The sequence below is a fragment of the Ursus maritimus genome, unplaced genomic scaffold, assembly GCF_017311325.1.
Source record: "Ursus maritimus isolate PB19 unplaced genomic scaffold, ASM1731132v1 scaffold_35, whole genome shotgun sequence".
Taxonomy (NCBI): Eukaryota; Metazoa; Chordata; class Mammalia; order Carnivora; family Ursidae; genus Ursus; species Ursus maritimus.
Genome location: NW_024426119.1, coordinates 6,358,216 through 6,379,542, shown reverse-complemented (window position 1 = coordinate 6,379,542; position 21,327 = coordinate 6,358,216). Strand labels below are relative to the sequence as shown.

Here is a 21,327-nt window from a genome sequence, read left to right as displayed (position 1 = left end):
TTCACAGAGATAAATGTGATGGTAATTGCCATCTCTAAACCTATAGGAGATGGGTTTTCTATTTAGATTTATATAACTGTTACATTTATTTAAATACTGAGGAAATCCCTTCACTACCTCACAGAACAGCAAGCCTCAGCTGTGTTTCACGTCGTGTTCATTAGCCTGTTAAAGGCAAGGGCTGAAGATAAACTGGAAATGTCCACTTTCTCTTTTTGGTCTTAACCCTGCCAATTTAATTAAAATTCCCTGCATCTAAACTGTTGCCTTTGGCTTAATGAAAGGCATTTTCGTGTGGTTTATGTATAATATTAAACCAAGAATATTTAACACTTCCCACATTTTATAGATGACCTGTAAGGTCAGATACTTTCAGAATTCAATGTGACAGGATACAGTAGCAAACTTGGCTTGTGAATTCTTCACTAAGTCAGCTGAAGTTATAATTCAAGATTGTCTTTTAAACAGCTTTGTGAAAACATAACTGTAGAATTACCAAATATGCATGATTGGTAATGGTGCTTCTACCAACTCATTAGAAGGATCAAAGCTGAGGAGATATACCATCAGCACAAACTTGCAAATTATGTGATAAGGCTTCAAATAATTAAAAACAAAATCACAGATCAAAAAAAAAAGCACTGTCATTCAGCAGATCCATGTCACGTAAGAAGCAAGAAGATTCTTTCCAAATACCTCAGCAAATTGTTGTTACATTGATAAATATTATATCAAGAGAGGTTTGCAAACTGCCCATGTTTGTTTTACTTTATATTTTAAATAAAATGTTTGTTGAGGGGCGCCTGGGTGGCACAGCGGTTGAGCGTCTGCCTTCGGCTCAGGGCGTGATCCCGGAGTTATGGGACCGAGCCCCACATCAGGCTCTTCCGCTGGGAGCCTGCTTCTTCCTCTCCCACACCCCCTGCTTGTGTTCCCTCTCTCGCTGGCTGTCTCTATCTCTGTTGAATGAATAAATAAAATCTTTAAAAAAAAATGTTTGTTGAAATGGCTAACGTGAGGGCCTGCTTATAGCAGGAGTATCTTTGCTTCGAGAACGGACCTACTGCAAAAATTAGCCGTAAAAGAAAACTACCTCGCAAATGAAAAATGCCTAATCTCACAGATTTTACCTTAGTGTATCTCTGCTCTAGAAGCCTCAGTTCCCATTTTTATTTTTCTGAACTATGAATTGTCTTGCGTATTTACTATTTTTTATTAATCCGTTCCGTAGTTGGCCAAGAGTTCAGGAAAGCCAGTGGTTATGATTGATAGAGAGAAGAAAAGGCTGACTGAACTTTTGAAGGACCTAGATGACAGAGATTCGGGGCTGTCCTGTCCTGAGGTATGTAAGCTCCGATATTCAATGACCTCTACACTTCTTCTTCTTCTTTTATTTATTTATCTTTTTTTGTAGTCTCAATTTTTTATTTAAATTCCAGATAACACAGAATGTCATATTAGTTTCAGGTGTAGGACTTAGTGATTCATTACTTACGTACCACACCCAACACCCGGTGCCCTCCTTAATCCCCATCACCTATTTAAACCATCCGCCACCTCCCTCCATCAACCCTCAGTGTGTTCTCTATTGTTAAGAGTCTGTTGTAGGGTTTGCCTCTCTCTTTTTTTCCCCCGTGTTCATTTGTTTTGTTTCTTAAATTCCACATATGAGTGAGATCATATGGTATTTGTCTTTTTCTCGCTGATTTATTTCACTCAGCATAACACTCTCTAGCTTCAACCGCTGCAAACATGCCTAATCTTGTCTGATCTTGGAAGCTAAGCAGGGTTGGGTCAGGTTAGCACTTGGATGGGAGACCTCTATGGTTCTTAATTTTTATTTTTTATCCTGTTATTGGCCCATTTGCCCAATTTGCAGTAAATTTTTAAATTATGGGACAATATTCTCTGACTTTAAAAAATCCTGATTTACAAATCATGTTTCTTGAATTTTTCAGATTTTTTCTTGGTCAATTTGTTATTGACTGTCAGAGGATTATCTGATGTCACTATAAGAGTGACTACACGTTAACTATCACAATAATAACCCCTGCTTGAGATGTAATAGGGCTTAGTCACTGATGACACAGAAATGAGTTTCTCTGCGTCCTTTTATTTTGGACATTTCTTATTATCCCTCAGCTGGCTCCAGGATATTTTGGTGTAGTCTTCAGTAGCCCTAAAGAACCCCATCCTGCTCCTGCCCTTGAGCATCCAGGCCCTGGAAGAGTCCAAGGAGGGGAACAGTACGCAGTCCAGGGTACAAGTGTGCGGGCAGGTCAGGTGAGCGTGCAGTGGCTTAGCATTGGCCCTTGTTTGCGTACTAAACTTACAGCAATAGCCTTTACTTCTACAAATGCATTCTCCTGTGTACCTTGAAGCCCCAAGCCTGTCATCTAGTTTTATTTCCCCATGTTTAATAGCGGCATGATGGAGTCAAGGCTGCTGGCATCCTGCCCCGATCCCTTTTCCCTGGTACCTTCTGGGCCTCCGTGCCCCTGCCCTGTGCCAAGGCTGCACAGCTGCCTCCTTCCCTGGAGTATGGCCACGCGCTAAATGGGAGCAGCACAGCCTAGGATCGCACCCCTCCCCACTCCAACCCCCTCCCAACTCAAGACGGGCTTAGCTCTGTGATGCAGTGTGTCCTCCAGAGCTTCCCTGGGGCCTATCTGGGCTTCAGCTGAGACCACATCCTTGCCCAGTTGTGGGTTGTGTTTCCCTTGTCCTAGCCTGCTTCCCTCACACTGCTTCTCCTGAGAGCGCTCCCTCAGAAAGTCACTTGAACAAGAATCCCTGTCTCAGGTTCTGCATCTAGACCTGCCTCAGGTGCGTAGGTGCAGAGGGTCGTTTCGCTGTAGGGACACAAGCTGTGCATGAGCAACAGTACCTGTTGCCAGTGGGGGAGGGTGGGCCAGTTCCTGGAGGCCCATAGCCCACCTCAGCTGGCAACTGCGAATCTCAGCCCAGGGCTGCCTGGATCCTCCAATGTGTCAAGAGAAGCTAGACATTCAGATTTTTATGGGAAATATTCCTCTTTTAAATGTTGACAACTAATTTCATTTTAAAAAGTTCTGGGTGGCTCAGTCATTAAGCGTCTGCCTTCAGCTCAGGGCGTGATCCTGGCATTCTGGGATCGAGCCCCGCATTGGGCTCCTCTGCTGGGAGCCTGCTTCTTCCTCTCCCACTCCCCTGCTTGTGTTCCCTCTCTTGCTGGCTGTCTCTCTCTTTGTCAAATGAATAAATGAAATCTTTAAAAAAAAAAAAAAAGTTCTGTGTAGGCCAACAAATTTGCTACCTCCCACCCTCACCCCAAGCCACAGGCCAGTCTACAGAACATCACAGTCTACAACCTCAAAATATTCTTTCCCGAGAGGTTGCAGGCCCAGCGGGGGCTGTGTCTCAGAATGTGGGAAGGTGTTGGTGTGTCTGGGGCTGGTGAGATTGCCCAGGGAGATGCCCTGACAAGGCAGAGGATTGATAGCCGGGCCTTGGAACACCTGGTGTGTTCTCTGAAGCAGGGCTGGCAAGTAGCTAAGGCAAACTGCTAACCTCCCACAGAATTTGGAAGTATTTAACTTCAGAATCTGTGGTAATTTATTTTATTAACAAAAGCTAAGATAACAGTAAGACTTTTTGTTTTTGTTTTTTTAACAGTAAGACTTAAGGGAACTGCATCTCATTCCTGGTTTTGTTATTAACTATGAAGTTAGGCAAGCTGCTAGCCACTGATTCTCTGGGTTCCAAACTATGGCATGGTAGATCTTCCTTATGTACCCAGGAATGATTTAACAGTGAATTTTTGTTATTAAATATTGCCTTTTATGTATTATTTTTGTTAGTAGATTATTTACAAATACCATATAGCTGGGTTTTTGTTGTTGCTGTGTGTCTTTGTTTTTTTATCTTTCGTTATCATTTCCTTATTCTTCATCTTTTAACGAGGATATTTAATTTATTCGTATTTATTATGACCACTGACAGTGTTTGGACCTTTTTTTTTTTTTTTTTTTTTTAAGATTTTATTTATTTATGTGACAGAGAGACAGCCAGCGAGAGAGGGAACACAGCAGGGGGAGTGGGAGAGGAAGAAGCAGGCTCCCAGCGGAAGAGCCTGATGTGGGACTCGATCCCGGATCGCCAGGATCACGCCCTGAGCCGAAGGCAGACGCTTTAACGACTGCGCTACCCAGGCGCCCCTGGACCTTTTTTTGACATCTTATTTGATATTTCATTGATTAGATTTGTTTTGTTTTCTTTCTTTCTTTCTTTCTTTCTTTCTTTCTTTCTTTCTTTCTTTCTTCCTTCCTTCCTTCCTTCCTTCCTTCCTTTTCTTTTTTTTAAGATTTTATTTATTTATTTGATGGGGAGAGAGAGCACAAGCAGGTGGAGTGGCAGGCAGAGGGAGAGGGAGAAGCAGGCTCCCTCCTGAGCAGAGAGTTGGACGTGGGGCTCAGTCCCAGAACCCTGGGATCATGACCTGAGCCAAAGGCAGATGCCCAACCGAGCCACCCAGGCGCCCCTAGATTTATTTTGTTTTCTTAACTTCACCCCCTTTTCCTCTCATGGTTTGAGGATTCAGTTCAGTATCCCATAACTGATCTGGTGCTGCTAACCCTCAATTTCTTAAAACAAAAAAATGTGCATATTTTTTCAACTTCAATAATTAGCTATTCTCTAAAATCTGGTGTCTTAACAAGGCAGGACCCCAGGACCACGACCTGAGCCAAAGGCAGATGCTCAACTGACTGAGCCACCCAAGCACCCCATCTACTATATTCTTGAACCATACCAAACTTCTTCAGATTCCTCAAATTTGCTATAGTCTGTGGCACTTCTGCATGTCTTTTTCTTTGTGGAGTGCTAACCCATCCCCCCCATCTCTGACAAATGCCTATGCAACTGAAAGAGAGTGACCAGGGTGGTGATTACGTTTTAATTCCTCAGAACTCTTGCTCTCGGGTGGTTCTTCATAGTGGCATGTTTAATTGTGAGGACGGGATATTCTCTTGAATCTCTCTAGGATACTTGGAATTTTTAAAAGGTTTCCTTCTTTTTAAAAAAAAATATTTATTTTTGAAAAGATTACTTGTTCATTTATTTACTTGAGAGAGAGTGCAAGAGAGAGAGAGAACAAGTGAGCACAAATGGGGGAGGAGCAGAGGGAGAGGGACAAGCAGACTCCGTGCTGAGGAGGGAGCCCGATGCAGGGCTTGATCCCAGGACCCTGGGATCATGACGTGAGCTGAAGACAGACACTTAACTGACTGAGCCACCCAGGCACCCCTAATTAATTTTTTAAAGGTAATCTCTACACCCAACATGGGGCTCAAACTCACAATATGGAAATCAAGAGTTGCATGCTTCCTCCACTGAGCTAGCCAGGCGCCCCTAAAGGATTTCTTTCTATTTTGGGAATCTACACTTGCAATGGATGGCACTCCCCAAAGCCAGATGCCTCTACTGCCAAAATGAGTTTTGCATTGTATCTCGAATTACTCATACCCAAATCAGTGTTGAAGGCATGGGTTTGGTTGTAGACCCTTGGTTACCAGCCTGAGCGCTCACTGTAAAGTAGGGTGGATTCTGGATTTTCTGGATTCTGTCTTGGGGAGGCAAGACTTCTGAAAGCTAGAAATTTTCAACACCTAGCAATGGTGTCTAGAAGGTGCACTAGTTGGAAAAACATGATACCATCTACTACATACTACATACAATCTACATATAATTTCCCACTGTGACAGAATAGCGCATGAAAAACGTTTACATTTCTGTTGAATTTAATCTGACATGCTCTTTTATTTCCAGCGTCATTAAGAAGAATTCCACTCAAACAAAAATTTAAAATTTATTGACAAACATTTAGTCATCGATTCCATTTTTTGGTGACTCATTATTTCTCATTTAGAGCATACAGCATTTATGTCCCTTTTATTTAGGAAAAATTAACTGGAGTTTCTTATTTGTAACTATTAAATATTATTTTTTGTAATGAGGTATAATAACTTTCATATGCCAACTCACACGTGTATTTAAAATGTTTATTACTGTATCATCTCCTTGTATGGATATACTACAGCCTTTTCACTTTTCCCTATTTTTAGACATTTGGACTTTTCACAATTATTCTTTACTATAAAAGACATGGCAAAAACATATGAGTTAGTGTTCTGGGTTATAAGAAACAGAGATAGACTTCGATGAAAAAAACAGAATAAATATATTGGGAGAGTCGGATAGCCCACAGACTTGGTGGGAAGTTTGGCAGATACCAAGGAACCCAGAAACATGGCTGTAGAAACTCCTTAGGAACAGGCTGGTTAGGGGCTGCATCATTGCCACCAGACACCCCTGCGAGAAGATCACTGCTGCCACCCTCACTGCTGCCAACACTGGATCCCCAAGGTTACTGCCGTCACCGTTCATTACTGCCCCACTTCCCCTGCGTCTTTGTGCCTCTGTCTTTCCCTCAAGAGTCAAAGTCCAGGGTGTTGACTTCGGACTGGCAAATTCTAGGTCGTTTGCTTATCTTCTTGTTGCCAGTGGGTGGGCAGAAGGGGTGGCTGGTGGGAACCTGTCTCCTACTAAGGCTCATGCAGTGTTTGGTTTCACTGAAACAGGAAGGGAGATTGGATGCTGGGGTCAGGGGGAGACATGTAATTCTTGCTGCATAAGTTTTTGCAAGTATCTCTTCTGCTTACCGCCTACGGATTGATTCCTGGTATTAGAGTCATGAAACCAAAGGGTATGAAATTCTTAAACTTCCCTGCCCTCCATTTGCCCCTTTATTCTTAATATTTTTATGATTCTTCTGTCCTTGTATTGCATGTTTCTCTGGGTGACCTCATCCATTCCCATGGTTCAAGGGTTTGAGCCCTATAGATATGTGGGTGAGTCCAAAATACTTATTTCCAATCTAGGTCTCTATCTTGAACTTCAGACAAATATATTTAACTACCTAACAGAAGCTGTGGACATCCTAGGGACATCTGTGAATATCAAAATGTCCCAAACAGAATTTGTCATTTTCCTCCTTGAACCTATTCTCTCTTCTGTATTCCGTCCCTTGGTCAGTATGACCGCTCTACCCCTAGTTCTCAAAATCCGCATTTTGGTTTTTATCTTTCATCCTTACTCCTCCTTTCATTCTTCCATCAAATTATCTCTGGATTCTATAAATTTTACTTCCTAAATATCTCTGGAATCTGTCCTGTGTTCTGTATTCCCAGGAAATATTGCTTAGTTCGGGTGCTCATCACTTTAGTTCTAGGTTATGGCTTTAGCTGCTTTTTTTTTAAAAAAAAAGATTTATTTATGTATTTAAGAGAGAAAGAATGCATATGCATGTGAGTCGGGGAAGGAGCAGAGGGAAAGAAAGAGAGACTCTTCAAGCAGACTCCCCAACACGGAGCTCCATCCCAGGACCCTGAGACCATGACCTGAGCCCAAATCAAAAGTCGGCTGCCCAACTGACTGAGCCGCCCAGGTGCCTGGGCTTTTGCTTAACTGGGTTTTCTGCTTCCAGTCTTGCCCTCACTAGCTCCAGTTTTATAGATTTTATTTATTTATTTTAGAGATAGAGAGTGAGAGAGAGAGAGTGAGAGAGAGTGTACGAGTGTGTGCAGGGGGAAGAGTAGAGGGAAGAGGGACAAGCCGACTCTGTGCTGAGCACAGAGCCCAACATGGGATTTGATCCCATGACCCTGAGACCATGACCTGAGCTGAAATCAAGAGTTGAATGATTAACCAACTGAGCCACCCAGGTACCCCACCAGCTCTGGTTTTAAAATGTGTAGCCAATCATATTTCCTTGATTAAGATGTGACGAAGATTGATGATTTCCTCAGGAAGCCTTCTCCAACCACTTTGTCTCTCTGCTGCTTCCTGTCCACAAAGGTTAGTTGACCCCTCCTGGTCTCCATGGCACCTTGGGCTCCCCAGCACTCTTCATACCTTGTTAAAATCTTTGCTGCCAAAAGACTGAGAACTCTTTGAGGGCAGAGCTTGTGAGATTCACACTGACTCATCAGTGCCCAGTGTAATGCCCATGCACAGTGGGTGCTCAGTACAGGATTTTTGAATGAATGTTATGAATGGGTTTTAACCCATTATGAAACAAGTGTTAGTTGAATAAGGAGTTAGATGAGCAATTAAACTCACGAAACCCAAACAATTGCATTTATAGGCCCTCTGTTACCTTTCAGGGACAAATCTTGGAAATACCATGTCCGTTATAGGGTAAACATGATTTCTTCCTATTCAATGTATCACAAACCATTTTTTCAAAGTGGAGAAATGTGAGTGTTGTAGGAACCAGACTGTGAGGCCCAGAGATTTATTCCACAGGGGAAAACCCCCACAAAATGTAGGATATACTTTATACAGATTTGGCAGATAATGAAACCATAAACTATTTAATTTTTTTCTTTCACTATCCCAATGTTAATTTTGTGGATTTTTTTGGTATTGTGTGTGTGTGTGTGTGTGTGTGTGTGTGTGTGTGTGATGGGCATTGATGTAACAATCTGAAAGGTATATTTTGGAAAAAACATAGCATGGGAATGACCCAGTGATCCTTGTTTTCTCTTAGGGCGATCAGTCTGGCTGGCTGGTCCCGGGAGAAGGATATACCCTTGCAGTCACCCAGCACCAGCAGCTTGCCGAAATTGACTCAAAGCTCCAAAAACTTTCTGCAGCCTCACCAACAACTTCCGGCTTTTCTCCAGGACTTGACACCCGGAGTGATCAGGTAGAGTTAAGTTAAGAGCACACAGACTGGTCAGGGTTGCGTGCTAAAGCTGGTTCACAGAGTCTGACAATCCCACACGTTTCTTCCATGACGACACATGCAGCGATAGTAATAGTAAAGTGTGCGTATTGTGTGTGTTTTTCTTTGGTGACTTCACTTCTTCTTCGTTTTTCTTTCAGTTGGTAATTTGCTGGGAGGGGTCACTTAGGAAATATTATTTTAATGTTATTATGTCTTTATGATTTAAGCTAATTCTTGATCATGATCAGGAAACAGGCTAGGGAAGAAAATTGATAACGCGCACATTTGTCCTTTAAGCGCGTTATTTTAACTCTTAATTCCTCTGGTTCTAGGTGTCAGCAATGGCAGCTGCTTGTCCCTTACATTGCCAGATTCTTCTTTTAATTTCACATCAAGCAGTAAAGCTCCTAACACTTAGGACTTCTGTCCTGTGAGGATTTTGAAATGAATGTGTTTCCTCTCTTGCTAGCTCTCTCAAATATTCTTTTACAATTTTCTGTGTAGAAAAACAGACGAGTAACAGCAGCTTTGTAAGAGTGAGATTCTGTTGTTCACCCCTTAGTGCTTCATGGGATCGAGCTTGGAGTCGGATAGCAGTTTTCACCCAGAGAGAAAGCGGCTCATCTTTTGTTGTTCTGCCTCTACCAGTTCTGTAGACATTTCACCAGATCATTTTCTGTGCATCTTAGATGCATGTGATTTTTTTTTTTTTGGTCCTAAAAAAGATTTAAAAATAACTATCCTATAGGTAATCATTCTGCTCTATCGTGAGTCTCTAAGCCATCAATTGAAGACTGGGGGATCTGGCTTTGGGCCAGTTGAAACTGCTTCAAGGGAAAAGAGGAGGGTTAAGATGTTCCAAAGAAAGTTTGGTCACTGGCAAAAACCTTTATGGAGCCATGTCGGCTTCCTTAGGTTATGTTCGCAAGGGCCAGGCACAGCTGCTTCTGAGCCCTTTACACAGCAAGCGGGGTGGTAGTGGAAACCACTCATTGCTGGATTGGGATAAGAGTTCTTGGAAAACAGAGAATTGGAGGCTCTGGCCCCACCCAAATGTACCCCAGGACTTTGACACCAGTTACGCCACTCATTTATTTATGTTACTGGGTGTCGTTTCCCAAAAGCAAGAATCCAAGATGGGGAAGTAAAATTGTTCAGGGATACTCTTTGTTCTTTTTGCGTTACAGCTTCTTTTGTTGTCGTTACTGTTTTTGGATTTTAAGGGGAGTTGAGATCTCAAAGCTGAGTAATGATCTTAAAGATAAAAAATACCTTTTTCATGGTGGTCAAACGTTATTCTTTGAGGAGAGACTGAGAATTTAGAGATTTGTTTAGCCATTAGGGCTTAAATAAAGTGACTACAGTAAGATTCTGTCATCGTCATTTAAATCACATTTTTAGAGTTCACATTTATAGTCCAGAAAAATATTTTAAAAATACTAAAAGAGAAAACCAGTATATCACTTAGCTTTCACATACTGAGATTATATGGTTTTATATGAAACAACATATGGTTAGAGAGAAAAGAGAAAACTGCATTTTGGGACTCCCATTGGATAGAGAAATAGAAATGTAACATCATAGTTGATGAAAAGAAATAATTGATGGTTCTTGCATGCAAAAATAAAAAAATATCTTTTGAGCTTTTGTTCAATTTCCTCTTGGCATTTCCTCATTTCTAACTAAAACCAGCACTGCACAGTGAATTTTCAAGCCAGAAATGCTAACATGGCAAGTTATTTTGCAGATATTATTTTTGGATTGGAACCCTTTTTGGATAAATATACTGAAAAGTATGTTGGTTAAACCTTGTGTATCTGTGCAGTTGATGAATGGACTCCAAGCTGTTGCTGAACCACAAATATTCATAGTGCCTATTCACATTATTTTTATTTTTAACCCTTCTGCAAACCATTAACTCATCAGTAGTTTTTCCTCCATGCTCCTTATGAAAGAATGTCTTTTAAATGGAACATGAATTTCTGTTTTTCAGCAATTGATTCCACAATCTTAATCGAGAGCTCGCTGTGTAGGAACTGTAGGGCACTGACAGACAAGGCAGGCGAATGTAGAACCGTGGCGTCAAAAAGCCTCACTTCGACCTCTGGCTCCTCCACTTACTAGCTCTGAGGCCTTGGCATTAATTAGAAGCACCGAGAACCCGAGTTTCCTTGTCTGTACAGTAGTAATAATAATATTCTTTAGGACTCTTGTAAAGGGTGGGTGAGTTGATTGGTGTAAAGTGCTCAGCCCCGTGTCTGACACAAAACTCAACCAACGATGTTGTTGTAATAATAATAAGTGACTTAACCTTCCCTTATATGCACACAGATAACTGTGGTACAAGGCAGCATAGGTGAGCACAATAGAAAGCTATAGAAGCCGAGTGCCGTGGTGCGGGGAGACGGAGAAAGTGCATCTGGAAGGAATATCAAAAAAGTCCAGTTCCACAGTGAGGGACAGGAGGGTGACGAGGGACTAGGGAATGAGGCAGAAGGGGCCAGAGGCCCAGAGAAGACCGCCCGTATACGGCACCAGCTTGAGAACTGGTGGCCTGCAGGGCAAATTTGACTCACGCACAGGTTTCCTGTAGCGCGCAGAGGGTCTACGGTTGTTTATTTGAGCCAACATTTCAGAATTGGGTGACTTCGTATAAATGTCTGCCTTTCTAGTTTTTCTCGAGAAAGTAGAGACTCTGGCAACCTTGGACCTGAAGCTTTGCTTGGCACACTACAGGCTGCTCCGAATAGCAACCGCTGCTTTCTGTGGAGCACAGAGTCTCCCGGTTGCCACGGCGCTCACGACTCCGTACGCACTACAGGCCCCCAGGCCTCCTGCACGCGTTTGGGTCACTTACCAGCCCCGGCGCCGGCCGTCAAAGCATCGCCGAATGCCCGCTTGTTTCGTTACAGATGCCGTGGTGGCTGGCGTCGAGTGTCCAGATTGGCATGTGGCTGTATCTCCGGCCTTCAAGCAGCTTGTAGCAACCTGGAGGACAGTCGTGGAGTGACCATACAGTGAAAGAAGTACCGTGCTATGCCAACCGATCTTATGAAGAGTAGAGAAAGTGTGGGGAGGGGCACAGAGAAAGGAAAGGTCATTTGCTGAAGGCATGATATTGAAAAAATTCCTTTGCAGATTTGTTTTTGTGTTTTTTTTTTGTTTTTTTAAAGATTTATTTATTTATTTATTTATTTATTTATTTATTTATTTATTAGAGATAGCCAGCGAGAGAGGGAACACAAGCAGGGGGAGTGGGAGAGGAGGAAGCAGGCTCCCAGTGGAGGATCCTGATGTGGGGCTCGATCCTGAAATGCCAGGATCACGCCCTGAGCCAAAGGCAGCCGCTTAACGACTGCGCCACCCAGGCGCCCCTGTTTTTGTTTTTATTTCGATCAAGAAAACGTTTCCCAAGCAAGCTGAGCCGTGCAAACTTTCTTTCTTACTATGGCAGCTATAAGGGGCTAAACTGGTATGCACGGGAGCCTACGATGATAAACGTACTCGAGTCAGAACAATTTGAGGGGCTCCAGAAATGTGACTCACGGATGAAGGAAGTTGTTGTGAAAGGAGCAGTTAAGAAATCTTCTTTTCCTTTTGAGCTTGCTGATGAGGATATTCTCAGAGGATACCCTGGCCTGGCTCTTAAGTTTATGGCAGTATTTTAAAAGTAGAATTTGGCTTTTACGTATCTGATTTCCTTAGTGTAAAACAAAGCATGTGGTCACAGTCAGAAGGAGGAATGGCATATTACTACTATTGCTGTAATGTGAATAATATCACATGGGTGCCGTTTTTACATCTGGTTTTTATTTTCATTTCATCTTAGCAAAAGAGAACTAATTGAAGCAATTTTTTTCTTAAGACCTGTGGTTTAGCTGTGCGTACCTTTCCATATCCATCCCCTAGCCCTCCAACAACTCAGTTCTTTGCTCATACTAAGTCCCACCATAAAACTGAGTGCTGTTCTATAATTTAGTTGCCATATTTCTTATTTGTAGCTGTCTTTGATTCCAGCTTTCTCCAGAAATTTCTAAGATATAGGAGTTATGTGGGTATTTAGTTTCTTAAGTCCTTAGCAACTGGATTCAATAATGAATTCTATTCAGTTTGGCTCTTATAAAGAAGTATAATTTATTCATGTCTCATGCAATCAGTCTTACTAAATCTAGAATTCCAGTTCTACGGTTAGATTTTTTTTTTTCTCTGGTTGGGAGAAGGTCTTCAAATTGTCGTCATTGACAAGAGACATTTCTTTGTTCTTAAACCAGCTTGTTTAACTGAACATAAAGGTCTCCCTTAATTTGATTTATTTATTTTTTTGTTCTTAAAATGTTGGTTCAGTTGTACACATTTTGGTAAGACCAACAAAAGATTAACACACATTTGATTGATGAAAATTGTAGTTGTATTCATCTTTTTTCTTACCAAGAGCATACTGTTGCTGACAGCAAAAATAAACTGGTTTTTTTGGTCTCTTCCTGTTTCAACATGAGCTAAAGTTGAGGAAATAGAAAATGTTGTTTGACATGTAATCCTGAAAGATGTTTCATTGTTGAGTCCAGGGGTTTGCAGAGTCCCGATGATGGCTGAGTAGTCTACTTGACGTCAGATTACCCAATACACTGGTTGAGGGCAGGAATCTGGGAATTTTTTTTATGTATGGTAGTCACAAGCACAGAAATCTTATTGACCATTGGCTCATTTCCAAAAACTATAGGTGTATGCTGTAAGAGCATGGATTTTTGGATTGAGGAATAAACAAGAAGGTACTTTGAAGGTTGTTGTGAACCTGTCAAACATTCCCACATAAATCTGGTGAATTCTTGCCTTTACTTTACTTTATATTTTAAAGTTTAAAGGGTTACTTGAAAGTTTATATTTGTATTTCTTTATTTTTTTATGTTAAGTCTCCTGTGTAGTCAAGGTTTCTTTTGTTTCAGGGCAATATTCTAAAATGGTAAGAACGATTTGACAGCAAGATTTTTTTCCCTCCTTCTTGTACTGCCAGGCAAATGACCCATCTGATGACGGAAAATAACAATGGCCTTTGGAAAAGTATAGCTTTTGTTTGAAAACACAGGGCAAGCTGGCTTTATGTAGGCAGGTTTGTATTTTCCTGTTTAGTTAGCTTCAAAGACCCCTGTTGGCTCCGTCAACACCACAGATATTTTTCTAAGGTTGAACTTAGAATCCCTTGGCAGTCAATTGGTCAAATCAACAAATATCTATTGACCTCAGGGACAGTTCTCTTCTTGTGGCTCCTTGGGTTTTCCATGCATATCACAGAGAGCTTTTACTGAACTGAATTTTACTTTTACTGAATAAAAGCATTCCTGTATGCCTCAGAAACACAGAAACCATATGGCTGGTCAGAGAATCTGCTCCAGCATTTCTACCATAGGAAATCAAGATATTTCCTGAGGATCATGAAAACAGATAATAGTGGTTGGCATTCTGATGTGACAGTAGACCCTCTCCTGCTACCACAGAACTTCTTGAATATGCCAGGGGGAAAGTTCTGCCAGAATCAATGATTACCTTTTTTTTTTTTTTTTGCACTCTCTTGGCCTCTCTTTCATTGCATGCTCTCCTTCAACTATTTGAACTATATGGTTATGCTATCAGACCACAACTGAGGAAGGATGTTATGTATTCTTGGGCCCAACTGTAGAGAATTACAGACTCATAAGCTATGAGAGTTGGAAGAAAGTTCTTTTGGAAGAAATTGAGACCCAGAAAGAGAAAGTGACTTGCTTAAAAGTATATAACTGGTTATTACACCAGTAGAACTGGGGCTAAAATATAACCGTTGGGCCAATACCTTTGGGTACAGAGAGTCACATTGTCAGAGCAGAACAGAAATAGCCTTGGTAGAATAATAGTTCTGTTTTCTTAAAAATAAAATATGACTTCTGCTTATGAAATTAGTACATGGGTATTATAGAAAATTTAGGAAGTACAAAACATCTAAGAAAAATAAGATGAAAGAATCAAGATTTTGACCATCAAGTTGAATTTCCTCCCAGTCTACTTCTCTACAAATACACACACACACACACACACACACACACAATATACCAGTTAGCGTTTTGGGCAAGAAAGAGAAAATATCCAGCTTGGATTCTGAAGATAAGTAAACGAAGGAACTATTTATAGATTTAAAGGAGCCAATAAGGGACGTTGGGACACCTTGGGACTAACAACAGTGAGTAGGAGGAAGAAAAAGTGTATTGGAGCTCAGAAAGAGCTAGAGCTGTGGGAAAAGAACCAGCCATCCAAAATTGTAATCATAGAAGCCATGGGCAAAGGATTTACGAATCTTTCCCCTTCAGCATGAGGATTTGAGGTGTAGTTAACTTCTTCACTGTTGCCCTGGCAGTCTGATGAAAGTTGGAATGTTAACAATGTTAGAAAAGCGTGTGATAAAAATGGCCCGAGGTTTGGGGGAATTATGAAGGCCTGGTGGGGAAGCCGTACCTTGGGTCTCTCTAAGTGCAGTGATTGTTGAGACCGGCATGTCCCTTGCCAGGACCCTGTGGGGCTGTGCCTGTGGCGTCATTTCCAGAGATGATGTTCTTTTGAGATAGGAAGCTTTTAAGCCAGGGTAGCTTCCTTGCCCCTTGCACCTGAACTGCCGTGGCATGGACTGTAGACGAAACTCCCATTGAGGAGGGATTCCTGACATAGTCCTGCTGTGTTTCCTGTCCTGTGTTCTTCTGAATACACTTCTCTCCACGTGTGGCCTCTGTCTTTGAGCATGAATATTCAGTTGAATCTAAGAAAACTCTCCTGAAGGGCACCTGATGGGATATATTGCTGCCCAAACCATCATGCCAAAGCAGGGAGGAGCAGGGGAAAGTCCTGCAGGCTCTCTCTCTCCTGCCCTCCAGTCTCACCGCACTGATTAAACCTAACCGCAAGACAGAGGTCAAGGAGGAAGAGTCCCATTGTCCTAGCTTGTGTCAGGTGTTCCCCATAGTTTGTCAGTTTATCATTCTTGTGTTGATGGGCATTCGCCTGTTTGCATAAAGCTGCTATGGCCATGTGTGCACAAAGCGTCAGTCGTATATTTCCATTTCTCTTGGATAGGGTCACAGGAGTGGAATTGCTGGGTCATAGGATAGACAACATTGAACTTTTCAAGGAACTACTAAACAATTTTCCAAAGTGGTTGTACCATCGTATACTTCCACCAGGAACACCTGAGAATTCCTCTTGGTCCACACCTCTCTAACATTTGGTGTTAACGTTTTTCATCTAGGCCATTTTAGGGGCTGCGTAGTGATATCTGATTGTGGTTTGAATTTACATTTCCCTGATGACTTAATGATGTTGAGGACTTCTTCGTGTGCTTGTTTGTCATTCACATATCTTTTATGAAGTATCTCTTCAAGTCATCTTAAAGCTAGATTTTTTTTAGTATTTATTATACTTTATTTTATTATCGAATTGTGAGGTTCCTTACATATTATGGCTATAAGTCTGTTGACAGGTTTGTATGTTATAATACTTTACTCTCAGTCTGTGGATTGCCTTAATAATGGTGGCTTCGAATAAGCAAAATTTAATATATTGATGAAGTCTGGTTTAGAAATGTTTTTCTTTTTGTGTCTTTTCTTTGCCTACTCAAAGATTTAAAAAAAAAATCATGGTTGTAGATGATTAAGATGCTGTCCTTTCAAAAAAAAAGATTTCCATTTAAAAGTGAAATCCAGTTTGGATGTTTTTCATCTCCGTACATTTTATAGACTGAATGTTTGTGTCCCCTCAAAATTCATATGTTGAAATCTAATCTCCAGTGTGATGATATTTGGAGGTCAGGACTTTGGGATGTGATTAGGTCATGAGGGTAGGGCCCTCATGAACGGGGTTAGTGCCTTTATAAAAAAGACCCAGAGAGCTCCCTTGTCCCTTCTGCCATGTGGGGACCCAGCAAAGAAGATGGTCATGTAGGAACCAGGAAGTAGCCTTTTTCCAGACACCAAGTCAGCCAGTGTGTTGATCTTGGATTCCTGAGCCCCCAGAACTATGTTTCTGTGGTTTAGAAGCCACCCAGTATGTGGTCTTCTGTCTTGGCAACTCAGCTAGACTAAGGTACTGTGCATCCTCCTTCATTGCAGGGATATCTTTGTGAAAGTTCATGAGGTCCTGGATGCTTAAGGCTGCAGAGGGACCTTCATACCATCTTTTCCAAATGCTCCCTAACATTAGGTTTCCTTCTTAAAAAAATTCCTGATCATAATTCACCCTCTGGGTCCTTCTAGAGATTGTAGCTACCAGAAATGAGTCCCCTTTTGGGGACTACAAAATGTAAAACAATTGCTTCTTGAAATTGAAATACTCTTTTAATAGTCTCCTCATTAGAATTTTATACAATATAAATTTCATTGACACATTAATGTGATCAGAGTTCTGAGAACCAAATTACAGTTGACCTTTGAACAATGTGGGGGCGAGGGGCACTGACACCCCCCCCCCCCCACCGGTGCAGTTGAAAATCTGTGCGTTACTTTTGACTTCCTGTAAGCTTAACTGCTAATAGCAGTTGACTTGTTGACTGGAAGTCTTACCAATAACACGGAGTCGATTAACACATATTTCGAACGTTGTATGTATCATAAACTGCATTCTTACAATCAATTAAGGTAGAGGAAAGGTAATCATAAGGAAGAGAAAATATGTTTATAGTACTGTATTCTATTTGTTGAAAAATAATCCACATGAAAGTGGACTGAGCAGCTCAGACGGCATGCTGTTCCAGGGTCAGTCTCTGGACCCGTGTCCACACGGCTTCGGGAGTGCGTAGTTTGTGTGGGGATACAGGGTGGGATCAGTCACGATCCCTGTCTGAGCAGCAGTGTGGTAAATGCAACAAGGACCACGTGGCATGGTCGAGAGAGTAACCGCCCTTCCTGAGTACGTCAGGGAACATTTCACAGGGGAAATATACTTGCGCTCGAAAAAGAGTCGAGCGTTCCCGAGGAGCCGGGGAAAAGAGCCACGGAGAGGTGGAGACCCAGGAGGCGTGGACGTTGCCGTGCCTTTGGGTCTGAGCCCCAAGCAGTGGGAGACAGACTGAAGAGCTAGCCCGGGCGCAGCCCAGAAACGGGTGAGGACTTTGCACCTTGCTCCGCGGCTTCTCCGCGGAGGCTGCAGTGCATGGGGAGACTGGTGGCGCCCAGGTCAATGAAGGGGCCTGAGCAGTAGCTTAAGGTGACAGGTCTCACATTTTCAAGTAGTCGCGCTTCAGGCTGTCAGTCCGCCATTGAGTCGGAATGTCCAGCGTGGAGGCAAGACCTTTGAATATTTTCCCAGGCTCTGTGGGTGAGTCTGAAGCACCCCAGGTTTTGAAAACCACTGGTTCAGGGCAGTGATGAGCGAGGGAGAAAGAGAGGAGGGCCTTGATTAAGAGGTTTAAGGAAGAGAGATGGCGACTCCTCTTGGCGACCAACCATCTGTAAGGCGTGAGAATGTGGGAGGATTCTGGTTGGAGCAACTTCAGACATGGAGTAGGAGATCCGTGGGGGAAAAGTGGGAGGTTTAGCTATAGATATAAGACCAACTTCCTGTCAAGAAACACCCATTTTTATCACCTGGAAATAATCTTAACTTTGGGAGATTATTGTTCTGTCCATTCAAATATTGCTGATAATAGCGAAATCGTTTCACTATTTAGTCCTTATTCTTTTCAAAGGACGCATTTCCCTCACAGTTGTTAGGCACTAAGATTTGTTGCATGCCGGCTACGTAGTGTGATGACTTTTCGGTTAGATATTATTATCATTCTGCAGATGATGAAACTGAAGCTCAGAGAGGTTAACTGGTCTCCCTAAGGCCGTCTCAGTCAGGAACCAGGTAGAGCCAGGATTCAAAGCTCCTGACGTTGCCAAGTCCCGTGTGCTCTTGCACCTCTGTCTCTCATCGCAGGAATGGGCAGGATTTTTTTCTCGTCATTTATATCTGATGAACGTGGAGTCCAGAGAAAGTGTGATTTGCCCATGATCTTAAGCTGGTCAGTACAGAGCGGGGACGAGAGCCCAGGTGCTGCTTCCTGGCCACTGCTTGCTTTCCAGATGACTGAATTTATTTTCCTACCTGTTTCACGTACTGTCAGACCTTTCCCTCTTAAATAGAAAGAGTTTAGAGAATTGCGAATATCATTTTGAAGGGAAGAAATACTGTCTGAGAAGCAAAACCAACTTTCAAAGCTCAGTTGCTTCGGAGCAGTGTATGATGGTACATTTTCAGCCTGTGCGTGAACTTTTTTTTTTTTTTTAATTAGGAACCTGACCTTCATGATGATGATACAAATATGGAAATAACTCCAGGAGAAAAGGTGCTTCGTAACACCAAAGAGCAACGAGATCAGCAAAACCGGCTGCGAGAGATAGATGACAAACTGAGGAAGCTGAAGGAAAATGTGGTAAGTCTTTATTTCGAGTCTAACTGTCACCAGCCATTGTCTTAAAAAAAGCTTCTAGTTTCCTTTGACTGTTTGATGCCTGGTTTTATATTTGTTGAGTCCATCAAGAAAACTGACATGGGAATTTGTCAGTGAGAATTTGAATAAAAATAGGATTCATAGAACTTAAAGTAATATTACACTTACTTTATGTGATACAATAAACCCGCGAAATACCACCTGAGATCAGAATAATGATCCGTATGCCTAATATTCTGTGCCTGACAGTGACATCAATGTTTTTTTAATGGAAAAAATTGATAGTTATTCTCCATAAAATCATCTTTACATATTGAACTTACAGCTTAAATACTCCCACTTTTTGTTCATAATTCGTAATATATTGTTACTCAATTTTAATATGTTCTAAATCGTTCTGTGCCTACCTCATGTTTTAAGAGCTTGTCATTTAAAAACATTGCTAATGAGAGAAAGCTCTTAAGTCAACTAAATTGCGAGCTGGTTGATCTTCTGAAAGGCTCCATAATATTATGATTTTCCAGCTACCCAGAGGATGCTTCCAACTGGATACTTGGCTTTTACCTAAAATGAGACATGACAAGTCTCAACTTGTGACTCTCCCTACATCCTCTCTCCCAGGGCTGGTCTTGTCACAATTGCCAGCAGCACCTACTTTCTGTCTCCTACTAAATCCTATTATCTTGGGTGATCTTCAAGCCTCATTAAGTTTGAACCACTTTGTCTAATTTGCTGTCATATCTTGCCACAGTTCTTTATGACTCTGAAAATCTTCTCTCTTTTGTCCTTGCCTGTATCACCCTTCTGTCAGCATTGTCACCTCCTGTCTAGCCACTTAAACCTCGTCAGTCTCTTCTCTCATTATTCCATTTCATATGCTGTTGCATGGGTGTAAGCATCAGGTAAGTGACTTTGATTAAATTCTGATCTCCTTAGAGCTCTCCCAGGGTGTGCACTGATCCTGATGGAGATTTTTCCACCCCTTCTGCTCATGTGCAGCTGAATTGCTCTTAACCATTCGCCAGCCAGGGACAGCAGCTCTGACTCGAGCCTAGAGGACAGGCAGGTCTACCTCATGAGAGCAGGCGGCAGATAGAAGGGGAATGAATGCATTGTGCTTCTCTTTATAATTCATTTTTGTTTACTTTGCATGGGAAATTAAATGGGAATTATATTTCAGGGACGCCTCCATTTTTATTTTCGGAGGGATTTTTCACTCCTTGAGGCTGTTGATACAGAGAAGTAAAAGAAGTAAGAATAGCTAGGGAGCGTAAAAGAGGTTCTTGGCCGATAGTTGTGGTGGTAGTGACGGGGCACTGCAAACTTGATGTGGTCAATACAGTGTCTGTGGCTTGACTGGTTTTGAAAACCGTTGGTACTTCTCATCCCTTACCTGCCAATCCAAGGCAGGCAGAGCCTGTCCTTCTCCATAATTCAGCTCTCCTGATTTCTGACCACCTGTCGTATGCTTGGACGTATATCCATTGTTTTCTGCCACGTCTCTACTATTCTTTAATTATTGACTCAAAACCTGGATCCTTTAGGAAATCTTGTATTTTTTTTCCAGTGTCATGTGAAAGTTGGCTAGACTTACAGAGAGTTGATAAATATCAAGAGTTGGTTGTTATCTAAGTGGAAAAAAATAATACATAAGTAGAGAAGAGAGGGACACCTGGGGGGCTCAGTCGGTTAAGCATCTGCGTCTGGCTCAGGTCGTGATTCCGGGGTCCTGGGATCGAGTCCTACATCAGGCTCCTTGCTCAGCGGGGAGCCTGCTTCTCCCTTTGCCTGCTGCTCCCCCTGCTTGTGTGTGCTCTCTCTCTCTCTCTAATAAATAAATAAAATCTTCTAAAAAATTAGTAGAGAAGAGCGATTGTAGTGTGGCTACAGTAGCAGGCGCTGTCCAAGTACTTTATAACTTACTGTGTAGTTTTTATGAGCACTCTGCGAGGTAAGCAATACAATCCGCACTTTCCAGATGAGGAACTAGAGGTCGAATAACTTCCTCAAGTATATATAATTACTGGTACTAACATAATATAATAAAAAATCATTATTAAAAAAAACTAAGTGGAAGAGAGAGGATTCAGGTGGTCAGCTTCTATCAGCTGTCTTG

At 42.0% G+C, this 21,327-nt stretch overlaps 1 protein-coding gene across 1 annotated transcript in view; it reads left to right on the top strand.

Moving 5' to 3' along the window:
• The window catches only part of FSIP1 (fibrous sheath interacting protein 1), a 182,971-nt gene that overhangs the window by 46,149 nt on the left and 115,495 nt on the right, over nucleotides 1–21,327 (top strand). Inside the window, exons 8-10 of the mRNA XM_040620447.1 lie at nucleotides 1,232–1,342; nucleotides 8,588–8,746; nucleotides 19,053–19,193. Coding sequence (XP_040476381.1) covers nucleotides 1,232–1,342; nucleotides 8,588–8,746; nucleotides 19,053–19,193 — 411 coding nt within the window. The remainder of the gene's footprint in view (nucleotides 1–1,231; nucleotides 1,343–8,587; nucleotides 8,747–19,052; nucleotides 19,194–21,327) is intronic.